At 37.8% G+C, this 19,011-nt stretch overlaps 1 protein-coding gene across 3 annotated transcripts in view; it reads right to left on the bottom strand.

Moving 5' to 3' along the window:
- KCNK10 (potassium two pore domain channel subfamily K member 10) overlaps nucleotides 1-19,011 on the bottom strand; it is a gene marked incomplete at its 5' end in the record, with an annotated part of 62,907 nt that overhangs the window by 39,143 nt on the left and 4,753 nt on the right. The window contains one exon of one of the 3 annotated variants that reach the window (XM_081313655.1): nucleotides 2,061-2,419. In XM_081313655.1, the coding sequence (XP_081169781.1) occupies nucleotides 2,061-2,419 (359 nt within the window). The remainder of the gene's footprint in view (nucleotides 1-2,060; nucleotides 2,420-19,011) is intronic. The other 2 variants (XM_081313656.1, XM_081313657.1) reach the window with 2 other exon arrangements.

The raw sequence follows: 19,011 nt of genomic DNA, 5'->3' as shown, positions 1-19,011 counted from the left end.
TTTAGAAGGCCAGATCCTGAAGCTAAAACTCAAATACTTTGGCCACCTAATGAGAAGGAAGGACTCACTGGAGAAGAGCCTAATGCTGGGAAAGATTGAGGGCAAGAGAAGAAGGGGATGACAGAGAATGGATGGAGTCACTGAAGCAGTAGGCGTGAGCTTAGATGGACTCCAGAAGATGGTAGAGGACAGGAAGGCCTGGAGGAACATTGTCCATAGGGTCGCGATGGGTCGGACACGACTTCGCAACTAACAACAACAACAACAACAACAACAAAGTCAAATTATATGTTTCAATGAATTCTTAAGTGAAAACAAGCTGACTAGTACAAAACTAAATGCCAACTATTTCTGCAAATATGAATACTTACTATTTAGGTGCAGTTGTTTACAGATTCAGAATCAGAAAACAACAAACACAACAGGTGAGAAATTTGGACACCTTTACAGTAATGTGTCCTTGGTTAGAAATAACAGTTTCCTAACATTTCCTGTAATCTTTCTACTTTTGGTTCTGGTTTGTTTCCCCATCTGCAGAACTTTTTCCCCTATTTGCGTAACTTTTCTGACACAACAATATTCTTAAGCTTTTCTGCATGTTTGAGATCTCCCCATGGGCTTTCAGCACTATTCATATCTAGGGACTATGAAGGCCATTGTAAAGTATTTATTTTTTTTCTTTTCTGTAAGCACCTCATTGTTAATTTGAAGGCATGTTTCATATTGGTGCCTTGCTGAAAAACATTTTATTTTATTTTATTTTTTTATTTTAATTCCATTTATATCCTGCCCTTCTCCGAAGACTCAGGGCGGCTTACAAGCTTAGCAGTAGCCTTCATTCTATGTATATGCCTGCTTATTAGGGCTTTCACCGCCCCCCAGCGGCATTATTACAAAGTCAGCTTAATTGCCCCCAACAATCTGGGTCCTCATTTTACCTACCTCGGAAGGATGGAAGGCTGAGTCAACCTTGAGCCTGGTGGGACTCGAACCTGCACTAATTGCAGGCAGCTGGTGTTACTTAAGGAGGCATTAGCCCACTGCTCCACCAAGGCTCGTATAACCAGAGATTGCTACTTATTTATTTATTTTGCATAGAGCTAGAATACCAAAGGTTTTTAGATTTTATAATTTTCCTAATAAAGAAGTTCAACAGAGCAATCAGGTGGAGTCTCCTTTGATGTATGTCCTCAAGACAAAGCTAGAGAGCCATCTGTAAGAATACATGAACTTAGCTTCTTTCATTGATCTGGGAATTGGACTCAGTGGTCCAAATAGTCCTTTCAACTCAATGATTCTGTTCACCCTGTAGTCAGCCTTATGAAATTTCCAGTATTCTTTTTCTCAGCTGTATCATTCTGGCTATTTCTTTTTTAAACTCATCAGATGTACAGTATAGTTGCTCACTCCAAAAACTAACTCTATCTGTCACTGCAGGAGACATAGGATTCTGCCTGTTGATGGAGAGGAAAAGATCTATCCTGCATGCTTTTCTGGCTCCCAGGACATCCTGATGTAGATAATTTTCCAAGACATAATTGCTACTTTCACAAAGTTAAGTGGTAAACAGAACAAGACAATATCTACTGCAATTAGAATGTGGACATGAAAAGATCTATTAGAGTTAGAGAAGCAGAAAGTGAAAAAGAAACCACGTGGATTTAGCATCCAAAATAATTTTCTGATTGCCTTTTCCTCTCTGCTATAAAGTCTCTCTCTCTCTCTCCCTCTCCCTCCCTCCCCTCCCCTCCCTTTCCCTCTCTCCTTCTCTCCTTCTCTCCCTCTCCCCACCCTCTCTCTCTCTGCAGTGCCCACGTGCAGCTCCTAACATGTTGCACAGGGTTCAAAAGGAATCTTCACTCTCAAATGCTTAAACAAAATTTATTGGAGACATCACCACTTCTCTTAAAACCAAAAGCAAATACAGTACTTCTGAGCTCCTTCTAATAACAGCAGAGGCAGAAAAACATGCAGTAGAGGAAACAATTTTTTATTATACTACATTTGGATTTATTAAAAGCAAATTTCCCAATATGTGATACCCATTCTGATGTTCTCACCTTAATCAATGCCTCCAACTCCTGCTGGGATACACAGTTGTTCTCTTGGAGGAATTCTGCTTTATCATTGGCAATTCTGGTTTTCTGACTGCTTTCTTCTGGCTGTTCCAAAGCACGAAACACAAGACCTCCTGTGACCAGATAGCCCACTACCACAAAGAAAATGGCTACCACTGTTTTCCACTTCATGACTGTCTGCAAACCCTGTGAGGGGGTTTCCATACTGACAATCACAGTTGTCCGAGGAGACGAAATAGAGAGTCGTGGTGCTGGCTGGGGTATATTAGTCTTATTGGTCTCAGGCACACAACCTAAGGGAACAGTTGCTGGCACAATCACTGAAATAGAAAAGAAAATTGCTATGTTAAATCTGTATATGGTAACGGCCTTACACTAAATTACAATAATGGTTGGTTGCCTACATTGACTGATAACATTATCCAAACCTGAGATGTTTGCTAGCCTAACTAAAGACTGAAATGCTAATTTCTATATATATAAATAATTGGTTCTGTCACAAAGTTATAGCCTTTTTATATTTTCAGCTGCTGCTATATAAACATAGTTATTGCTAATGATAATATTTTTTCAAATTCATGGAAAATTCTCCATTTTAATTTCTACACAATATGAAGCAGACTGGGTCGCCTCAGTACCACCATAATAAATCCTTTGTAATAATAATGCATATGGCTTGGCATTAGAGATTGAATAAACATTTTCTGAGGAATCTGTAAATGGATACAAGGTTTTAAAATGGTTATTGGACTAGAAAATCTACACCCAAACACACTGTTTCTTTGATTGAAATTTCACTTCCTGGGAAGTAGCAATTAATCATCAAGGATGGGGAGTGACCATAGCTCAAACTGCTTTCCCACAAATTAAGAGACAATTTTCCAATTAACTGTTGGCTGAAAAATAATGCAAGGTGCCAATAAAGCCATGTTGTTTCTATCACAGACTTGGAATAAATGTCCTAGATCTGAAGCCAAAATTCTTAGAGCTGTTCTTCTTTCACCCTCAAGACCTAGCGTGGTACGATACTTAAGAATAAGCAAAAATATTTGCATGCAGCTGCCCTCTCAAATCCAGCCTGCTCCAAAGGGAAAATATAGGAGGACTGATGTTTTAAGGACTCTGCAAAAGAATCTTTGAAAATACTAATACTATGGTAGATGTTCTTCAACTAAAAGTCAACAAGAGATAGAACAGCGGAGCTTTACAAGATCTTTTAACTATTCTGAATACAAAACAACCCATTTCACGCTCAAAATTCGTTCAAAATCACATGAATTTGAAAAAAATGTATATCCCTACTTTAGGTTTGTGTATTTGCCTGTTACCTCTGCCTATTATCCTGTTTTCAGAAAGACTGAAAGAACATGCACAGAGATATAGAGGATAATGTGATAGGGAATAGTTCCCTTACTGAATGGAGGTTCTATTATTTGTTTCAGTTGGAAACATGGATTTAATGAAAAAGATCCACATCATTGAAAATTAAATCTTTTTTCTCAGTATGCTGGTACAAAAACTATGATTACCTACAGTCTGAATAATGATATTCCTTAAGAACTAGGAATAAAAGGGTCTCAAAAGTCCAAGTTTAATTTTGTACATGTTGGATCATATTCTCATCCTAATCCATGGCAGATTACAGCTCCTTGACCCATGATCCTACGTCTCAGTAATTCTTCCTCAGTTACTTGCAATCATAGAAAATAGTACTTTTTATTCTTGAATTCCATTTAAGTCTTTGTGCTTTATAGCCTGAAAATAAACAGATGAACTAAGTTTTGGTATTTATTTATATACAGGCACAGCAGGCCTGTCTTCCTCATACAGCAGAATGATTACTAAGCATATCATGTGAGGTGAACTATGGTAATAACCAGTATAAAACAAATGCTCCAATCTGTAAAAAAATATTCCAAACAATCTGTCTTTATTCACAAATGTATACATTGTATCACCAATCTTACAATAGGTAAATGAGCTGGACTGAAAAATACTTCCATTGCTAAATTTTGTGGAAGCTTGGGGATATGAAATAAATAATTTTAAAACATTATTCAAACAGATTATTTAAGCCTTCACACCATTACTAATAATTAGTACTCAGTCAAATATCCTGATCATGTAAATAGTACTGTATCAATGTTTAAGAATTTTGGGCACATCATAGCAAAATGTGAAGTAAGCAACACTTTTCAGCCATAGAAAGCTGCAACCTACTATAAGCAACATGTAGTCCCAACCAGAATGGAAGCAGACAACAGATTCTTCCCTTGGCATCTTCAGGTTGGGCTCTAGAAAGACTTCTGTCAGTCAATGTCAACAATATTGAACTAAATGGCTCAACGGCTTTACTCAATCTAAAGCAATTCTCTAGATTCTATGTCACAGTAACATCAAGAAGCATACTGTTCTCCACTGGAGTTACATTATTGGGTATGCTTAGATAGATTAGCAAGTAAGCAAGTATCTAAATTACGTTGGAGGTCTTGGTAGAGGAATGCCAACATAAACAATAAATTCTGTCTCCACAAAATGCTTATTATAAGATCTACACACAGATTAAATGAGCACAGCTGCATGCCCAAAGAACTTTCTAGAGATATTATAATGCAGATGTATTTTTCCCCTCTGTATTATTCTGTTATGAGGGACGCGGTGGCTCAGTGGGTTAGGACGCTGAGCTTGTCGATCAGAAGGTCAGCAGTTTGGCGGGGCGAATCCCAAGTGCCACGTAACAGAGTGAGCGCCTGTTACTCGTCCCAGCTTCTGCCAACCTAGCAGTTCGAAAGCACGTAAAAATGCAAGTAGAAAAATAGGGACCACTACGGTGGGAAGGTAACAGCGTTCCGTGCACCTTTGGTGTCTAGTTGTGCCGGCCACATAACCACGGAGACGTCCTTGGACAAGCGCTGGCTCTGCGGCTTTGAAATGGAGATGAGCACCGGCGCCTAGAGTCAGAAACGACTAGCACGCACGTGCGGGGGAACCTTTACCTTTACCTTTATTATTCTGTTATGGTCACTAATTTTTTTTCTTAGTTTTATGAAGAAAATACCAGGATATTGAAGCCTTCCAGGCCAAGTTTGTCTCCATGGAAAAGAACTACCACATACAAAGTTGTCTTCAATCTGAGCCCTCTAGACTGACTGGTAGGATCCCAGGAAAGGACTTTTTTATTTTATTAATTTATCTAAATTATTGGCCACCCAATTCCAGTGGACTCTTATTTAAGGAACTTCCAAGGGCTGATACTCAGACAACTATGTGATTCTTTCCTCTTCTAATTCAGATGCTTGCCTGGCCCTAACTGACACACAGAACTTGTGCTTTCCCCCTTTTCCAAGTCCAAAAAAATGATTTTCATTAGCCTCATTTCTGGAAAAGTCTCTTAAGAATTTGCTTTTCCAGTACAGCTTTCTCTACACTGAGTTTGTTTGTTAAGCCGTAGTGAAATAGGTTTTAAGCTCTCTCATTAAACATGGAAACAAATCTCAGTTTATGCAACACACACTTTAAATTGGCAGATTGTCCTGCCTCAAAGGAGACTTCGCCAGGTGTTATGCCACAGATGATGTCACTGGGGAACGGTATGTTCCTGTTTGTTTCGAGAGAATGCTGTATTGAAACTTTAAAGAGCTAGAAACAAAGCTATTTTAAATGTCAGTTTCTGTAGTCTTATCAGCTTAGTTCATTTTAGTCTGGGTGTTTAGGAATTACTTATCTACACAAAGCAAGTAAAATAATGTGGTCATAAAAATATATTAAACAATAAAAAGCTGCTACTTTTTAGCAGAGATATTAAAACTAAAATGCCTGAAGGACTTAAAGATCGTTAATTACTGGTCCCAGCAAAAAGTATGAAGCTTAAGCAGATATGGATCAGGCTAATTCTATGGATGGGACACATTTACGAAAGCCAAGTAATATAATAGTCAGCTGTTATGACAAAGGTGTAGCAGAATCACAGAATTGTGTGGTAGGACAATTAAACCCAACCCCTGCTCAGTGCAGGACTCTAAGCATCAGGTGGCTGCCCAGCTTCGGTTTGAAAATGTCAGCAGCCTCTGGAAACAGAAGGGAGTCAAAACCAGCAAAATAATGAATGCAGCTTTATAATGCCAGCCTGGCCTTTTTGTATGTGCATCAGACCATGCATATACAAAGGAGGTGGGCTTGCATTGCAACACTCCTGCTGCCATTTAGCCCATTTTGAGCCCACCCTGCAGATATATCCAGAGAAGGGGGAAGTTGGGGAAAGTTAATCACTGGTTCCACTGTCAAATTAGTCTTGTTGTTAGGAAGTGGTTTTTGACATAGAAATTGGAATTGGCCTTTCTCTAACTTGCGATCATTCTTCCATGTCTTCTTTGGTGATACCAAAGACGTTTCTAAGTAATATTCCTTCGGGCACCACAAAATAGGTCTTATATCTACCTTTACTGTTACCACCCAAAGTTAAACATCCCATTTCTTCAATCTCCATCTTTCCCCCGACAAACTTTCCAGCCCCCTGATCACCTGAATTTAACTTAAACATGCAATGACCCAATCCATGCATAGTAACTAGAACTACAATAGTCTAATCAAAGTGAGGTCTGATCAAAGCTGACTATGGTAGAACTGTTATTTTCCTTATTTTTGAAACTATACATCTATTGATGGAGCCTAAAATTGGTGGCACAGTGGTTAGAATGTAGCAGCCAGAAGTTTGATCCTAATGGGTTTAAGGCTGACTCAGACTTCATCCTTCTGAGATCAGTAAAATAAGGACCCTGATTTTTGGGGGCAATAAGCTGACTCTGTAAATTGCTCAGAGAGTGCTCTAAAGCACTATGGAGTGTTATTTAAGTCTAAATGCTATTGCTATTGCATATATATTTCTAGCTGACATTACTGATGCATGTACAGCTTATGATCAACTGAAATTCTAAGTTCCTTGGAATCTTGAGATTTTAGTTGATTGATCACAAGCTGAATATCTGTCAGTAATGTCAGTTCCAGTTAAAAAGGGAAATGTACGGGTAGTCTTTGACTTATGACCACAATTGAGCCCAAAATTTCTGTTGCTAAGAAGACAGCTATTAAATGAATTTTGCCCCATGATCTTTCTTGCCACCGTTGTTAAGTAAATCACTGCAGTGAATCTGACTTCTCCATTGACTTTGCTTTTTGGAAAGTTGTAAAAGGTGATCACATGACCCAAAGACACTGAAACTGTCAAAAATACATGCCAGTTGACAAGCATTTGAATTTGGATCACATGACCACGGGGATGCTGCAACAGTTTTAAGTGTGAAAAACAGCCATAAATCACTTTTTTCAATACCGTTGTAATTTCAAACTTTCACTAAACGAAGGGATGTAGGTTGAGAACTAGCTTTAATTTTAGGCCCTATCAATAGATGCATACTTTCCAAAGAGAAAGATAATTTAATCTGAGATACTCCAAATTAAATCTCCCATAAGGACAGATTCCAATAAGGCCTGCACTGTGAGTGTGTCCCACAACTTCATTGTTCTGAATTCATAATGAGGTATCAGGAACTCTCTTTTAATACACCATGCTGCTTTTTATTACACAAAAAAATGAGCAACTTAAAATATATTCTAGAATTCTTCACTCTGTTCTGTTGCTTTTTCAAGACTGTGATAACATTTTATCTCTTATATATCACATATCACATATAAATTTGTATATCACTGATTGCATCACCTGAGCAGATGCCAGACACTAAATAAATAATAAAAGACAGTGATTGGCCACATTACAACTAGATATTCTCATTTAATGAGAATTAATTATTTATTCCTAATATTCTGGACACAACAATCATAATGTGTCTAAACTATGCATTTTTGCATTCCTGGCAGAATGTTCTCTGTTCCCAAACTTGAAACCTGGTACAATCTTCATGAATACATACATGAAATAATATGTATAGAAAAAATAAAATAAAAATACATAAAATAAAAAAGAACCAGACACTAAAAGCTTAAAGGGGAGCAATTTGGTTAGCTTAGCTTTTTAATTGATGCTGAAAAAGAAAGGTGCTAATGCCCTCTTGCCTTAAACCCATTTCCACTCTTTCATTAGGTTTGCACATTGATAGTTAAAGGTCCAATTACAATGCCCACTACAGAATCAAAGCTACTTTAAACAAGTACTGAATTGTGGCAATAGGAAATAACAAGTTGTCTCACAGAATTTCCTGACTCTAGAATAATTGTACTCAGTGGGGTTTTCTTTGTAAAAGGAAAAGGTGCCGGAACTCACACATGTCATACAACCCGCCCTGCCTACCCTACAAGGTTCCATCCAAAAAAGGTGCCGGAACTCCATTCTGAGCGTTTTATGAGAAAAAAAGCCCTGATTGTACTCCAGACTAAGGTACACCTGAAGGCAATGGGTAGAAACTTTTTTCCTTCTGCCACGATGAGATCATTTGCACTTTAATAGTCCCATAACAGTGAGAAGATGCAGTTCATCTAGATAAACTAAAAGAACAGCTGCTCCATTTCCCTGAAGTGAATTCTATAATGCAGTGTTAGCACTGCTAAATTCAGTAATATGCCAGCGATTTGCAACAAATACTGCTATTAGTACCAATACATTTGGTTAACTTTCTCTCTGAAAATAAGCAGTCTTGAATCCCAAATGGGCAAATTGTGTTTTATTACTAATCCATCTGAGCACAGAAGTCCCCAATGATGTAAAACTCTGAAACTTTAAATGTCAAAGTCCTCTACATGCTCTCTGCCACAAACACATTGTACAAAATGACCAGGAATCATTTATTTTTTTCAGGCAACATTGAAACTGAGACTTAGTGGATCTGAGACCTATTCAATCACAATTCTGGTTATTTTGCATTGAAGCAAACCTAATCAGTTTATAGATCAAAATAATAGTTTTCGGAGCCCAAAACCATCCACAGATCATGGATTGATAATCACATGTCAATATGAAAAAGACTTGATTTATGCATCTTGCTAAACCATGGTCTCTTAAGCATGATTTGTCAAATAAATCAGAAGTGGCTTATTTTGCCTATCACACTATGTCAAACTCAAATACACCATAATATGACTTAAGGTTTATATGACTTAGTCATGATGGTGAATGAGCTTTAACACAGTGCTTTTCAACCATTTCACAGATTGTACCACTTTTAGGGTATGGCAATATTCGAGTACCACCAGTCACCTAGCAAGGTATCAAAAACTTGATGACCAAAAAAAAGGAAAAAAGTGATAAAGTACAGGTAGTCATCAACTTACAACAATTCACTTAGTTACTGTTACAACCAGTGATTTTTTTGTAAAAGAAAATGTCATACAACCCGCCTTGCCTACCCTACAAGGTTCCATCCAAAAAAGGTGCCGGAACTCCGTTCTGAACGTTCTATGAGAAAAAAAGCCCTGGTTACAACAGTACTGAAAAAAAGTGACTTATGACCATTTTTCACGCTTATGATCATTGCAGCATCCCCAGGGTCACGTGACTTACCTTCGGATACTTGGCAACCGATTCATATTTATGATGGTTCCAGGGTCATATGATCCCCTTTTGCAACCTTCTGACAAGCAAAGTCAATGGGGAAACCAGATTCACTTAACAAACATGTTACTAATTTTACAACTGCAGTGATTCACTTAACAAATGTGGCAAGAAAAGTCATCAAAAGGGAGAAAACTCATTTAACAATTTCTCACTTAGCAACATAAATTTTGGGCTTCATTGTGATTGTAGGTTGAGGACTATCTGTACACCCATTTACCACATTTAATGGGAAACCTGTGCCTATTTCTCTGACATTAATCTTTGCACTGTTCTATCCCCTTCTCTCCCTCTGCTTGTCTCAAAGAAGCCTCTCCTCTTCTTTGTCCCTCTTTCTCCATCCCCTTCTATTTCCCTGTCATCTTTTTTTTTCCTCTCCCTTTCCTGCCAAAACCTCCTCCTTTTATATCCTCTCCTCTCTCCCCCTCTCTTCCTCCTTTTCTCTTCGGTGCAGCTCCAGCTGACTCCTCCCCGCCAAGGCTGTGCTCTATTCCCAGAAGCGCCAATCAACTGGAGCCACGTGCCAATCAGATGGAGTCCTGCGCTGATGTTGAGCGCTGAGCAGAGTCCCAGCAACACCGCAGCTCCAGCTGACTCTCCCACAGGCCTGTGAGGTGCTGCTGCCACTTTAGCTCATCCCCCCGCTACAATTTTACACTTTTTTTTACAACCCATCGTACATGTACCACCTGCCAGGTGCCAAAGTATCCCCAGTGGTACACGTACCATGGGTTTTAAAGCACTGCTTTAACAAGCTATTAAAAGTAGGCTTGGAGCCCCTTCTCTCTTAGTAGCTACCTCATTTAGCCACCGTTCACAAATATGCCAGTAATTTTTTTAACAAAAAGATTTTCCAACGAATGTGTGCATTTATGACCACATTTAAGGCATCTGACAATAAAAGCCATCAATGTAAAAATGATTAAGTTCTGGCCAGTTTCAGGCAGCATTCTAACCAACTAATTAAGGTCACAGGACAGAGCCTGTCAACTTGAAGTTAGCATTTTTTAGGGACAAACTATGCTGCAGAGAATAGCAGTTTAGGAAGAGATAGCTTTTTAAAGCAATCTCTCTTGCCTGTGAGGGGACTATAAAAAAGAAAAATGGGTCAGGCATAGGATACTGTGAGAAAATTTATCTGAATGAGGTGGCAGCAACCAGCGATCTTTGCAGTGCCATTTTCTCGTTCTTTCTTTGTCACATGTTCACTCAGTAACCCTTTTTCTTCTAATTTAAAGAAGACATTGTGGTCACTAAATGAGGACAGGATACAAAGTATCCAAAGCATGGGAAGAGGAGAAAAATAACTTTTCCATTAGATCTGAATACCAAAAATTCAAAATAACAGTTTAACTATTATGACAGGGCCTCCTTTGTCTATCCATTTATTTAGCTATTTTTTTCCTGAATATATTCAGTGACTCTACAGCTAACTAAGTACTTCCTAATAATTTTATCTTTTCAAAACAATCACTTTCATTCCTTAAAAGAAAGTATCAAGTCTGGATAGAATCATGTAACAAAGATACTTTTTGTTGTATGATTCTCCTCTTTAGAGTCAAGAATCCATGTGGCAACAAAGCTTAAATGTCACACCAGTCAAGAGTTATTTCAGATGAGTATGCTAAATTGCCACATTAAAACAAAGAACTATTTCTGTACATTATCATCTAGTGTCTCAGAACACACCTTTTGTTTAATTTTTGGAAAGCTGAAATTACTATAATTGAAACTCCAGTAATTAATATTTCTTGGACTAAAACAGGTTCTAATTAGCTTTAAAAAACCCTATTTTGCAGATTTTTTTCACTGTTTTTATGGAAAACAGTAATCCAATGCTTAACAGTAAGCAAGGAGACAGACAGACAGACATTGCATCAGAAAGAAACACTGGGTGACTCATGACTACATATCTGTCTGAAGTGTGAAGTATCATGCATAAGAAAATAAGCATTACTGACAGAACTTTCATACCACTCAGTCTGGATCAAAATCATCACCAGTCTCAATGGAGATACTCAAATTAGAAGAGACCAAATAATGCATATGCATGTTCCAGCCTTTAATCTTTTTAATCTAGTTTAGATTTTAGATCTATTCTGGTCTTCAGTAGAACACTCCCAATTACATGAGAATCCAAGAGGAGCCAGGATTTCTTTTAGAAAAAACACCTCTTCCATCTGTCCATTGCCAAAAGCAGCTACTCAAATGTCTCAGTAAATGCACAAATGGGACATGAAGCTGATACCCTTCCAGCACAAAACAGCTGGTACGCAATAGGCCTAAAGGTGCAGAGAATGGAGTGATTATACCAAATAATCATTAAATTGTGACTCCATGTCTTCCATACAGAATATATGGTTGTTAGGGTAACTCCTTACATGCTTAGCTATATTTGCCCATTAGAAGCAAGTTGTTTTATTAGTGATTCTTTCAAAGTTCATGACTAATCAATCAGCTGTATCTATACACAATATGTAGAGCAAAATGATTTTATATATATATATATATATATATATATATATATATATATATATATATATATATATATATATATATATATATGTATGTATGTATGTATATATATAACAGTGCTATTAATACTAGTTTTCTGAAAACATGTTTCTGGAGATAGAATTAATAAAATTCATAAAATGTATTTCTAAATAGTAAATGTATTTCTAAAGGACAAATCAACAATAAAGAGCTGCACAAATTTAGAATCACAGCAAAGATGCAATAGCTTCTGTGAAATTAAGCAAAACAGGTTAAATAAGGACTTAGAAAGGTGATCAAATACAGTATTGAATTTCATGGTGGAAAAATGATGGTTGATGAATAGATTACAAAATTCTCATCAAAGCTCTTTATTAGTGTTTGCTCTTCTAAAAATATTATATAATTGTCTCACCCTTGTATTTTAATCAGGTTTTCTGGGGAAAATAAAAAAAGAAACCCTATACTATACTTATCAGACCTGTCCTCGAAAACTATGTCACATTCCCAATTTTATAATTTATTTGGATAAACTGAAACAGTTTCAGAGAAGATCAGCAAGGATAATAAAAAAACAGAACATTTAAGTCCTACAAAGAGAAAAATTTAGCCTTAATAAAAAACAACCTAAGAGAATTTAATGGCAAACTTTAAATAGCTGAATAAGTGTCATACAAAAGAAAGTCAATGACCTGTCTTCTCTCAATATACAGAGAAATAGAGAACAAATAGAGAACAATGCTTTCACTAATAGAAGGACAGATTTTGCTACCAATTTAATGTTAGCAAAAACTTTATAAGAACAAATTGGAACCAAGTACCAATGGATGTTCTATCAATGGAGGACAAACACTTGTCAGAAATGCTCTAATTCAGATTCAAATGCAAGTAAGAGAGTCCCCTTGCAGCGACATGGGCAAACAAATTTAATAAATAAAAAAATAATCGAACAGGAAATTGTTCCCTTAACTAGCCATTTCTATCATTTCTTCTAGCTCTGCCTATAACACATTGGTCAACAATATCCTCCTGCAATCCAGAAATAGTATTTTTATAATGGGTGACATAATTATTTTTTTAAATTCTGAAAGCACTCAGATTAAGAGTTTTCCACAAAAATGTCATAACAAAATGTGTAACAATGAGTTGCCAAGGACAACTGCAGCAATATTCCTTCCTTCCTTCAATTTATATGGCCACCCACTTGCAGAGCAACTCGGGATGGCTAGCAGAGATAAAATAAATGCAACAATAAAAAAATTAAATCCAGTATACCACATTGGGAATAAAACATGATGTGACATCACACACACACACACACACACACACACACACACACACACACACACCGACCATGGATTCATATGTCTTCCTAGCCCAGTACTGTCTTAAAAGGCTAATGGCACACTTGGGACCAGCCAGATCGTGGGAGGGGGGAAGTTGGAAATTGCACTCGCACTGCAGTAGAGAAGGCACACTTTGCAGTCCCATCAGATGACACTGTTTAAGTGACAACATAACATGGAGCATGTCAAGCACCTGAGAACTTGCAGGATGGTCAGGGATAACTGGAGAGGGGGGGGAAGACCCTCAAATATCCTTACTGCAAGTACTATGAAGAATATGTGGTAAAACTCAGGTGAAGATTTTACGAGTGTCACTTGAGAGAGCAACGAATGGGAGAAAGCTACAAGGGCAGACTTTACATCAGGGGTGTCAAACTCAATTTCATTGAGGGCCGCATCACCATTGCGGTTGCCCTCAAGGGGCCGAGTGGTATGGCCAGGGTGGGCGTGGCCTACTGGGTGGGCGTGGCTACAGTGCGTATGGCCTACTGGGTGGGCGTGGCCAGCTCTACATTTGTTCGCATCAAGGGTGCCTATGGGGGCCTGGGCAGGAGTGGGACAGATCTGAGGGTCTCTGGCAGAAGGAGGGTCTCTGGGCCAGGGCCAAGGCAGTGGGGGCCGTTCCCTCACTGTTTCCAGGATGGCTTCGCGGGCCGCATGAAATCACTTCGCGGGCCGGATCCGACCCCCAGGCCTTGTGTTTGACATGTCTGCTTTACATCATAGCACAAATTGCTACTAAACATCTGCATGCTGAAGCAGGGACTGCTCCTCTTTCTCCCTTTTTTTCCTACTGCACTTTACTGAGCCAGCAGGTCCTGCCAGCCTAGAGAAAGACTACAGCACCCTGGAGAGCACTTTCAGAAAATCTAAAATGCTGCTGGGTGAACACAGGAACAAGTGCTGCATAGAATTCAGGAAGAAATGATAACATCAGCATTATGTGAACTTGCTGTTCTCCAAATACTAAGGCTTTTCCAATACTACAATATATCAATGCTATATGAATGGCTGTAGGCCAACCACGTGTTACATTAAATGCATACTAGCATTTAGGTTAAAGTTTATAACTTGGCCTGTCAAGAGGGGGAAGAACATACCATCCAGTTCATGACTGCTAATCTAATTCTAGATTTACAATCCTGGGGGGAAAAACATCATATGCTAGAATCTACAATGGTCTTATTAGTCACCAAGTGAAATTTTCATTGCAAAACAAATTTATACATGAAGCAAGATCATTATGTGCACCACCTTGAATTCTACAAAATAAAGGCATCATATAAATCTAATAATAATAATCTTAAAATCAATTTCATTTCCCTGGTCAGTTTGTAATTATTTAATAAAGCTGTGTAATGCTCCAGAATAAATTTAGAAAAGGTACTTTAAACTGCAGCCTCCAACTCTTTAAAGCAGCTATTTAATCCCTGGAAAAGGCATGGCTGCATTAACGAGTTGCTGACAGAGGATACATTTATGCTCTCATGCATTTAGGGAGCTAAATCCAAAGTTCAGTACAGCCTACTCGTTAAGCAAATTGTTCAACCAAACATACTTTAGATAAACCAAAGCCTACACTTTGTATTCTTCTTCAATTTTTGACATTTCAAAATGAGTATTTGCATTTTTTGGAATCGCAAAATTGCTTTATAAAGACACAAATCAAGGTTTGATATTCCAACATCCAAACTGAGTGTCAGGCACCATACAAGATGATGATTAATATTTGTTGATTGTTGGTTGATGGTTATGATGATTCATATCCCTTTATGTTTCCAGCATTTTCAAAACTGGAAAGAACTGAGTTGTTCAAACGCAAACCAAGATCCACACCCTGTATATGAATCTTAAATATCCTCACAAAGTCATAATCTTCAAAAAATACCTGGTCTCAAACAGAGGTGTGTTTTTTTTCTCCTTTCCCTTTGAAGAGACCTTTCAGTAGAGAGTTTTGTTCTTTTCCTGTATTGATACTGGTGTCATAGCTTCTGCCAGTTCACGTCCACAGAGCAACAATGTTAAATAAGCTGAGCTATAGCTTCTTGAAATCTGAATAAAGTAGGGCCAGTTATAGATGTGTTGCTTGCCAAGTAGTTATACACTTTTTCTACATCAGCACAAGCCATCAGGGAACATATTTTGCAGCCATTCAGTGAATCCGATTCCGCTGCTCCACGCAAGAGAACAAACAGTTTAGCACGTACAACAACCAGCTTCCGTAAGATTTTGGTTTCAAGAACACGACTTTTGTGCAACAACTCGTTTATACTGGGGGCTGCAGATGCCAGTCACTGCAGTAAGAATATCTCACAACCTTTTATAAGCTAATTAAATGCAGCTATAATTACTGCATCCACCATAGCAATGACAATGAAACTTTGCTAATTCAAACAACAAGTGAATGAAGTTGGTAGGTTTCTTTTCTTTCTAATTGCTTTTCTTAAAATAATAATCTATAAGGGCTTTCCCCAAACTAGCACTTTCCAAATAGGTTGTGACTACGACCCTACGCAAATGACTATCCTTATTTGGAATTTGGGACATTTTGGACTCAGCTTAGCTGGAATTGGGGAAAGCAAGTTTGGAAAGATAGTTCTTGAGACCTTCTTACAAATTAATCTAAGGAAACATTTATGAGCCCTCCTCGTGGAAAACATACTGCAGCTTACTGGAATAGCATTGGAAGTCTTCAAGAAATGTTAGAGGGAAATTAGCAAATAGCACCTGTAAACAGTATTTTGGATATCTCTTTATAAAAATTGCAGTTTGCTGATTACTTCCCAGAAGAGATGATGTCTGAGTCATTTCTTCTGAGATATGAGTTCTACACAGCTCCCATAAATCACAGTATTTTATACCTTTGGCATAGAACAGTCCTATGGGGTGGCATCACTATAGTAATGCCACTTGTTGCTCCATGACAACACTTTTTTTTCTTTCAAGATTGCCTCCTCCAAACTTTGCTTTTATCCAATTGTAGACAAGGGATTGATAGAACAGAATAATGTCCAAACCTGTGATTAATAAATAGGCAACTTGATGGAGTTATTCACAATTTGTATACAGAGAGAAATTTCAAGTAAGGGAATGCTGAGCAATTGTTCAACTTAAAAAAGCTAACACACCAACTTGATTGACTGTTTGCAAGAAATTGCTCCAGTCCATACAGACCCCAGACATATGAACATTTTGGGATTTATCTCTTAGCCTCACTGCTACAGAAGAGGCAAGAGGGCAAAACATGTTCCCAATTGCAGAAAATAAATAGAAGATTTTATAGAAGGCAGTAATATCTATGGCAATTGAACCAGTTGGTCCTTTACTCAGATTACAAAGGGGTCTTGCTTAGCACCCATCCCCAATTCTATACTTCAATTTCTACCCCCAAAAGTAGAATTGCCAGTAAGGAGGGAGGTCACCATGAATTCTTGATAAACAATAGATGCATGGTTATTGCGACATGGTCAATCTGTAATTTCTCTCATTTATTTCTGTGACCTAAGACCTCATGAGTAACAAAATAAAAATTTAAAAATTGGACTGCTTCTTTCGGTATGGCAACAAATACTTGAGATCTGGAATTACCTTACGAGTAATTTAGGCATCATGAGTCATGAAGGGAAAAAAGTGAAGAACTCTGACACTGAGATCGCCAGCAATCTCACTGACCATAATGGTATCCTGGGCATTTTTTCAGGTTGCCTTGCTTATTATGCTGGACCTGACATTATTAAGGGCACACAGCTCATATTGAACACCCTATAATACAATCCTCAGGCTAAACCGATGTGGTTGAGTAATTTTGAAGGTCTGCCAGGTTGCTTACTATTGCCCACAATCAGGCATACCTGATTTCTGAGGGATCTGTTCAAGGTTTAGTTTTAGAGTTCTAAAACTAAATTAAGAATATTACATTGCACATGACAGTGAAATGTAATACCGAACAACATGTGCATATGTATAAAAGAAAATGACTATGTGATAGTGTATCTTCCAATTCATAACAATTCTGCTCTTTTTCAAATATGTACAATATCCCACTTTCTTGTCCTTCTTTGTGGAAACAAAGTAAACAATATACATTTCAGATACTATATGAGATTGGTTAAAAATTAGTGCCCAGTATGGATTATTCAAATCCAAACATGGTGGCCATGTAAAGGGATACATTTATCATCTCAACAACAGTTGTGGATTGTCAATGCTGAAGGTGTAACAAATGTTTTGGAATTGCACCCAAGATGTTTATTACTATTGTTATTATTTTTGCTTTCCTTTTGCCACAATTGTTCTACTTCTATTTGCAGGGCTTTGCATTTTGTGATTTTCTCCAGTTCTTTCTCTTTTATTCTGCTGTCCCTGGGCATTGTAATGTCCAGTAAACAAATACTTTTGTCTTTCTTAGGAACAATTATTAAGTCTGGGGTATTGTGTGGCAGATGCTTGTCTGTTTAGAAGCACTTTAGCTTCATTTTTTATAATTTTGTCTATTTTGTCGTCCCACCAGTTCTTGCTTGCAGACCATGGCATTTCTTGAAGATATTTTAGTGTACCATTGTTGTTACTTTATCATGCCATTGTTTATAGTCAGCCTGTGTGATCTTCTTGTTGCAGCTAACTATTGTTTCTTCAGTTTCTCTGCAGAGATGCCATTTGCTGTCTGTTGATATCATCTCAATTCTAGCTTTATATGCATTTGTTCTTAAGGCTTAGTCTTGTGCAGCCAGAATTAGCCCACTGTCTGTTTCTTCAACTTTTCTACTCTTAGCCATTGTGAGATCTTGCTGCTTGATAGGTTTTTTTTAATGTACTGACCTTGTAATACTTTGCCCTGCCATGCCTCTTTTCTGTTCTTTAACTGGTCTTTTTTGTAGGCCAGTTTTGTCCCTCTGGTATTCAATAAACCTTTGTAGCTTCAATGCATCGACTTCACTACCCTTAGTTATTCTTCCAATGGCCTTTTTTCTTATTTGATTGTCTTATGTACATGCAGCATTCCAGTCACCTATGATCCTTGATAAATGGATTCTGTCAAGATCGCTGCATGGATGAAGAATACGATTGTCATTATTTTTCTGGTCTTCCTATCCAGGGTTTCTAATTCAACTTGAGTCAAGTCCATTTTTCCAGCTATATATCTAATTCTCCAGTTGTTAATCACCTTGACTGTATTTCTACCACTCAGTGATCTTCACTCTTGTTAAGTATTTACTAACATTCTTTTTGACATCAGTGTGCTTGATGTTGTCAGCTTGAAGGATGCCCACGGATTTGTAGTGATCTTCTTCATCAAGGCTCTTGATGTTATTTTCATAGGACGTCTTGATTCCCTCAATTTTCACAATTTTCCCCCTGCTGATGTTGAGTGTGATGCATTTGGTCCAGTCCAAACTCCATTGCAATATCTTGACTGTATATTCAGAAAATGTTGAGCAGCGATTCCATTTCAGATGATATTTTTCTATGTAAAGAAGATGGGACAGCCATATAAAGGAGGTTGGATAGCCATATAAAGAAGATGGGTAAC

The sequence above is a fragment of the Vipera berus genome (assembly GCF_964194415.1).
Source record: "Vipera berus genome assembly, chromosome: 1".
In the NCBI taxonomy this organism is placed as follows: domain Eukaryota; kingdom Metazoa; phylum Chordata; class Lepidosauria; order Squamata; family Viperidae; genus Vipera; species Vipera berus.
The sequence above is the reverse complement of the archived record's forward strand: the minus strand, read 5'-3'. Positions and strand labels throughout refer to the sequence as shown.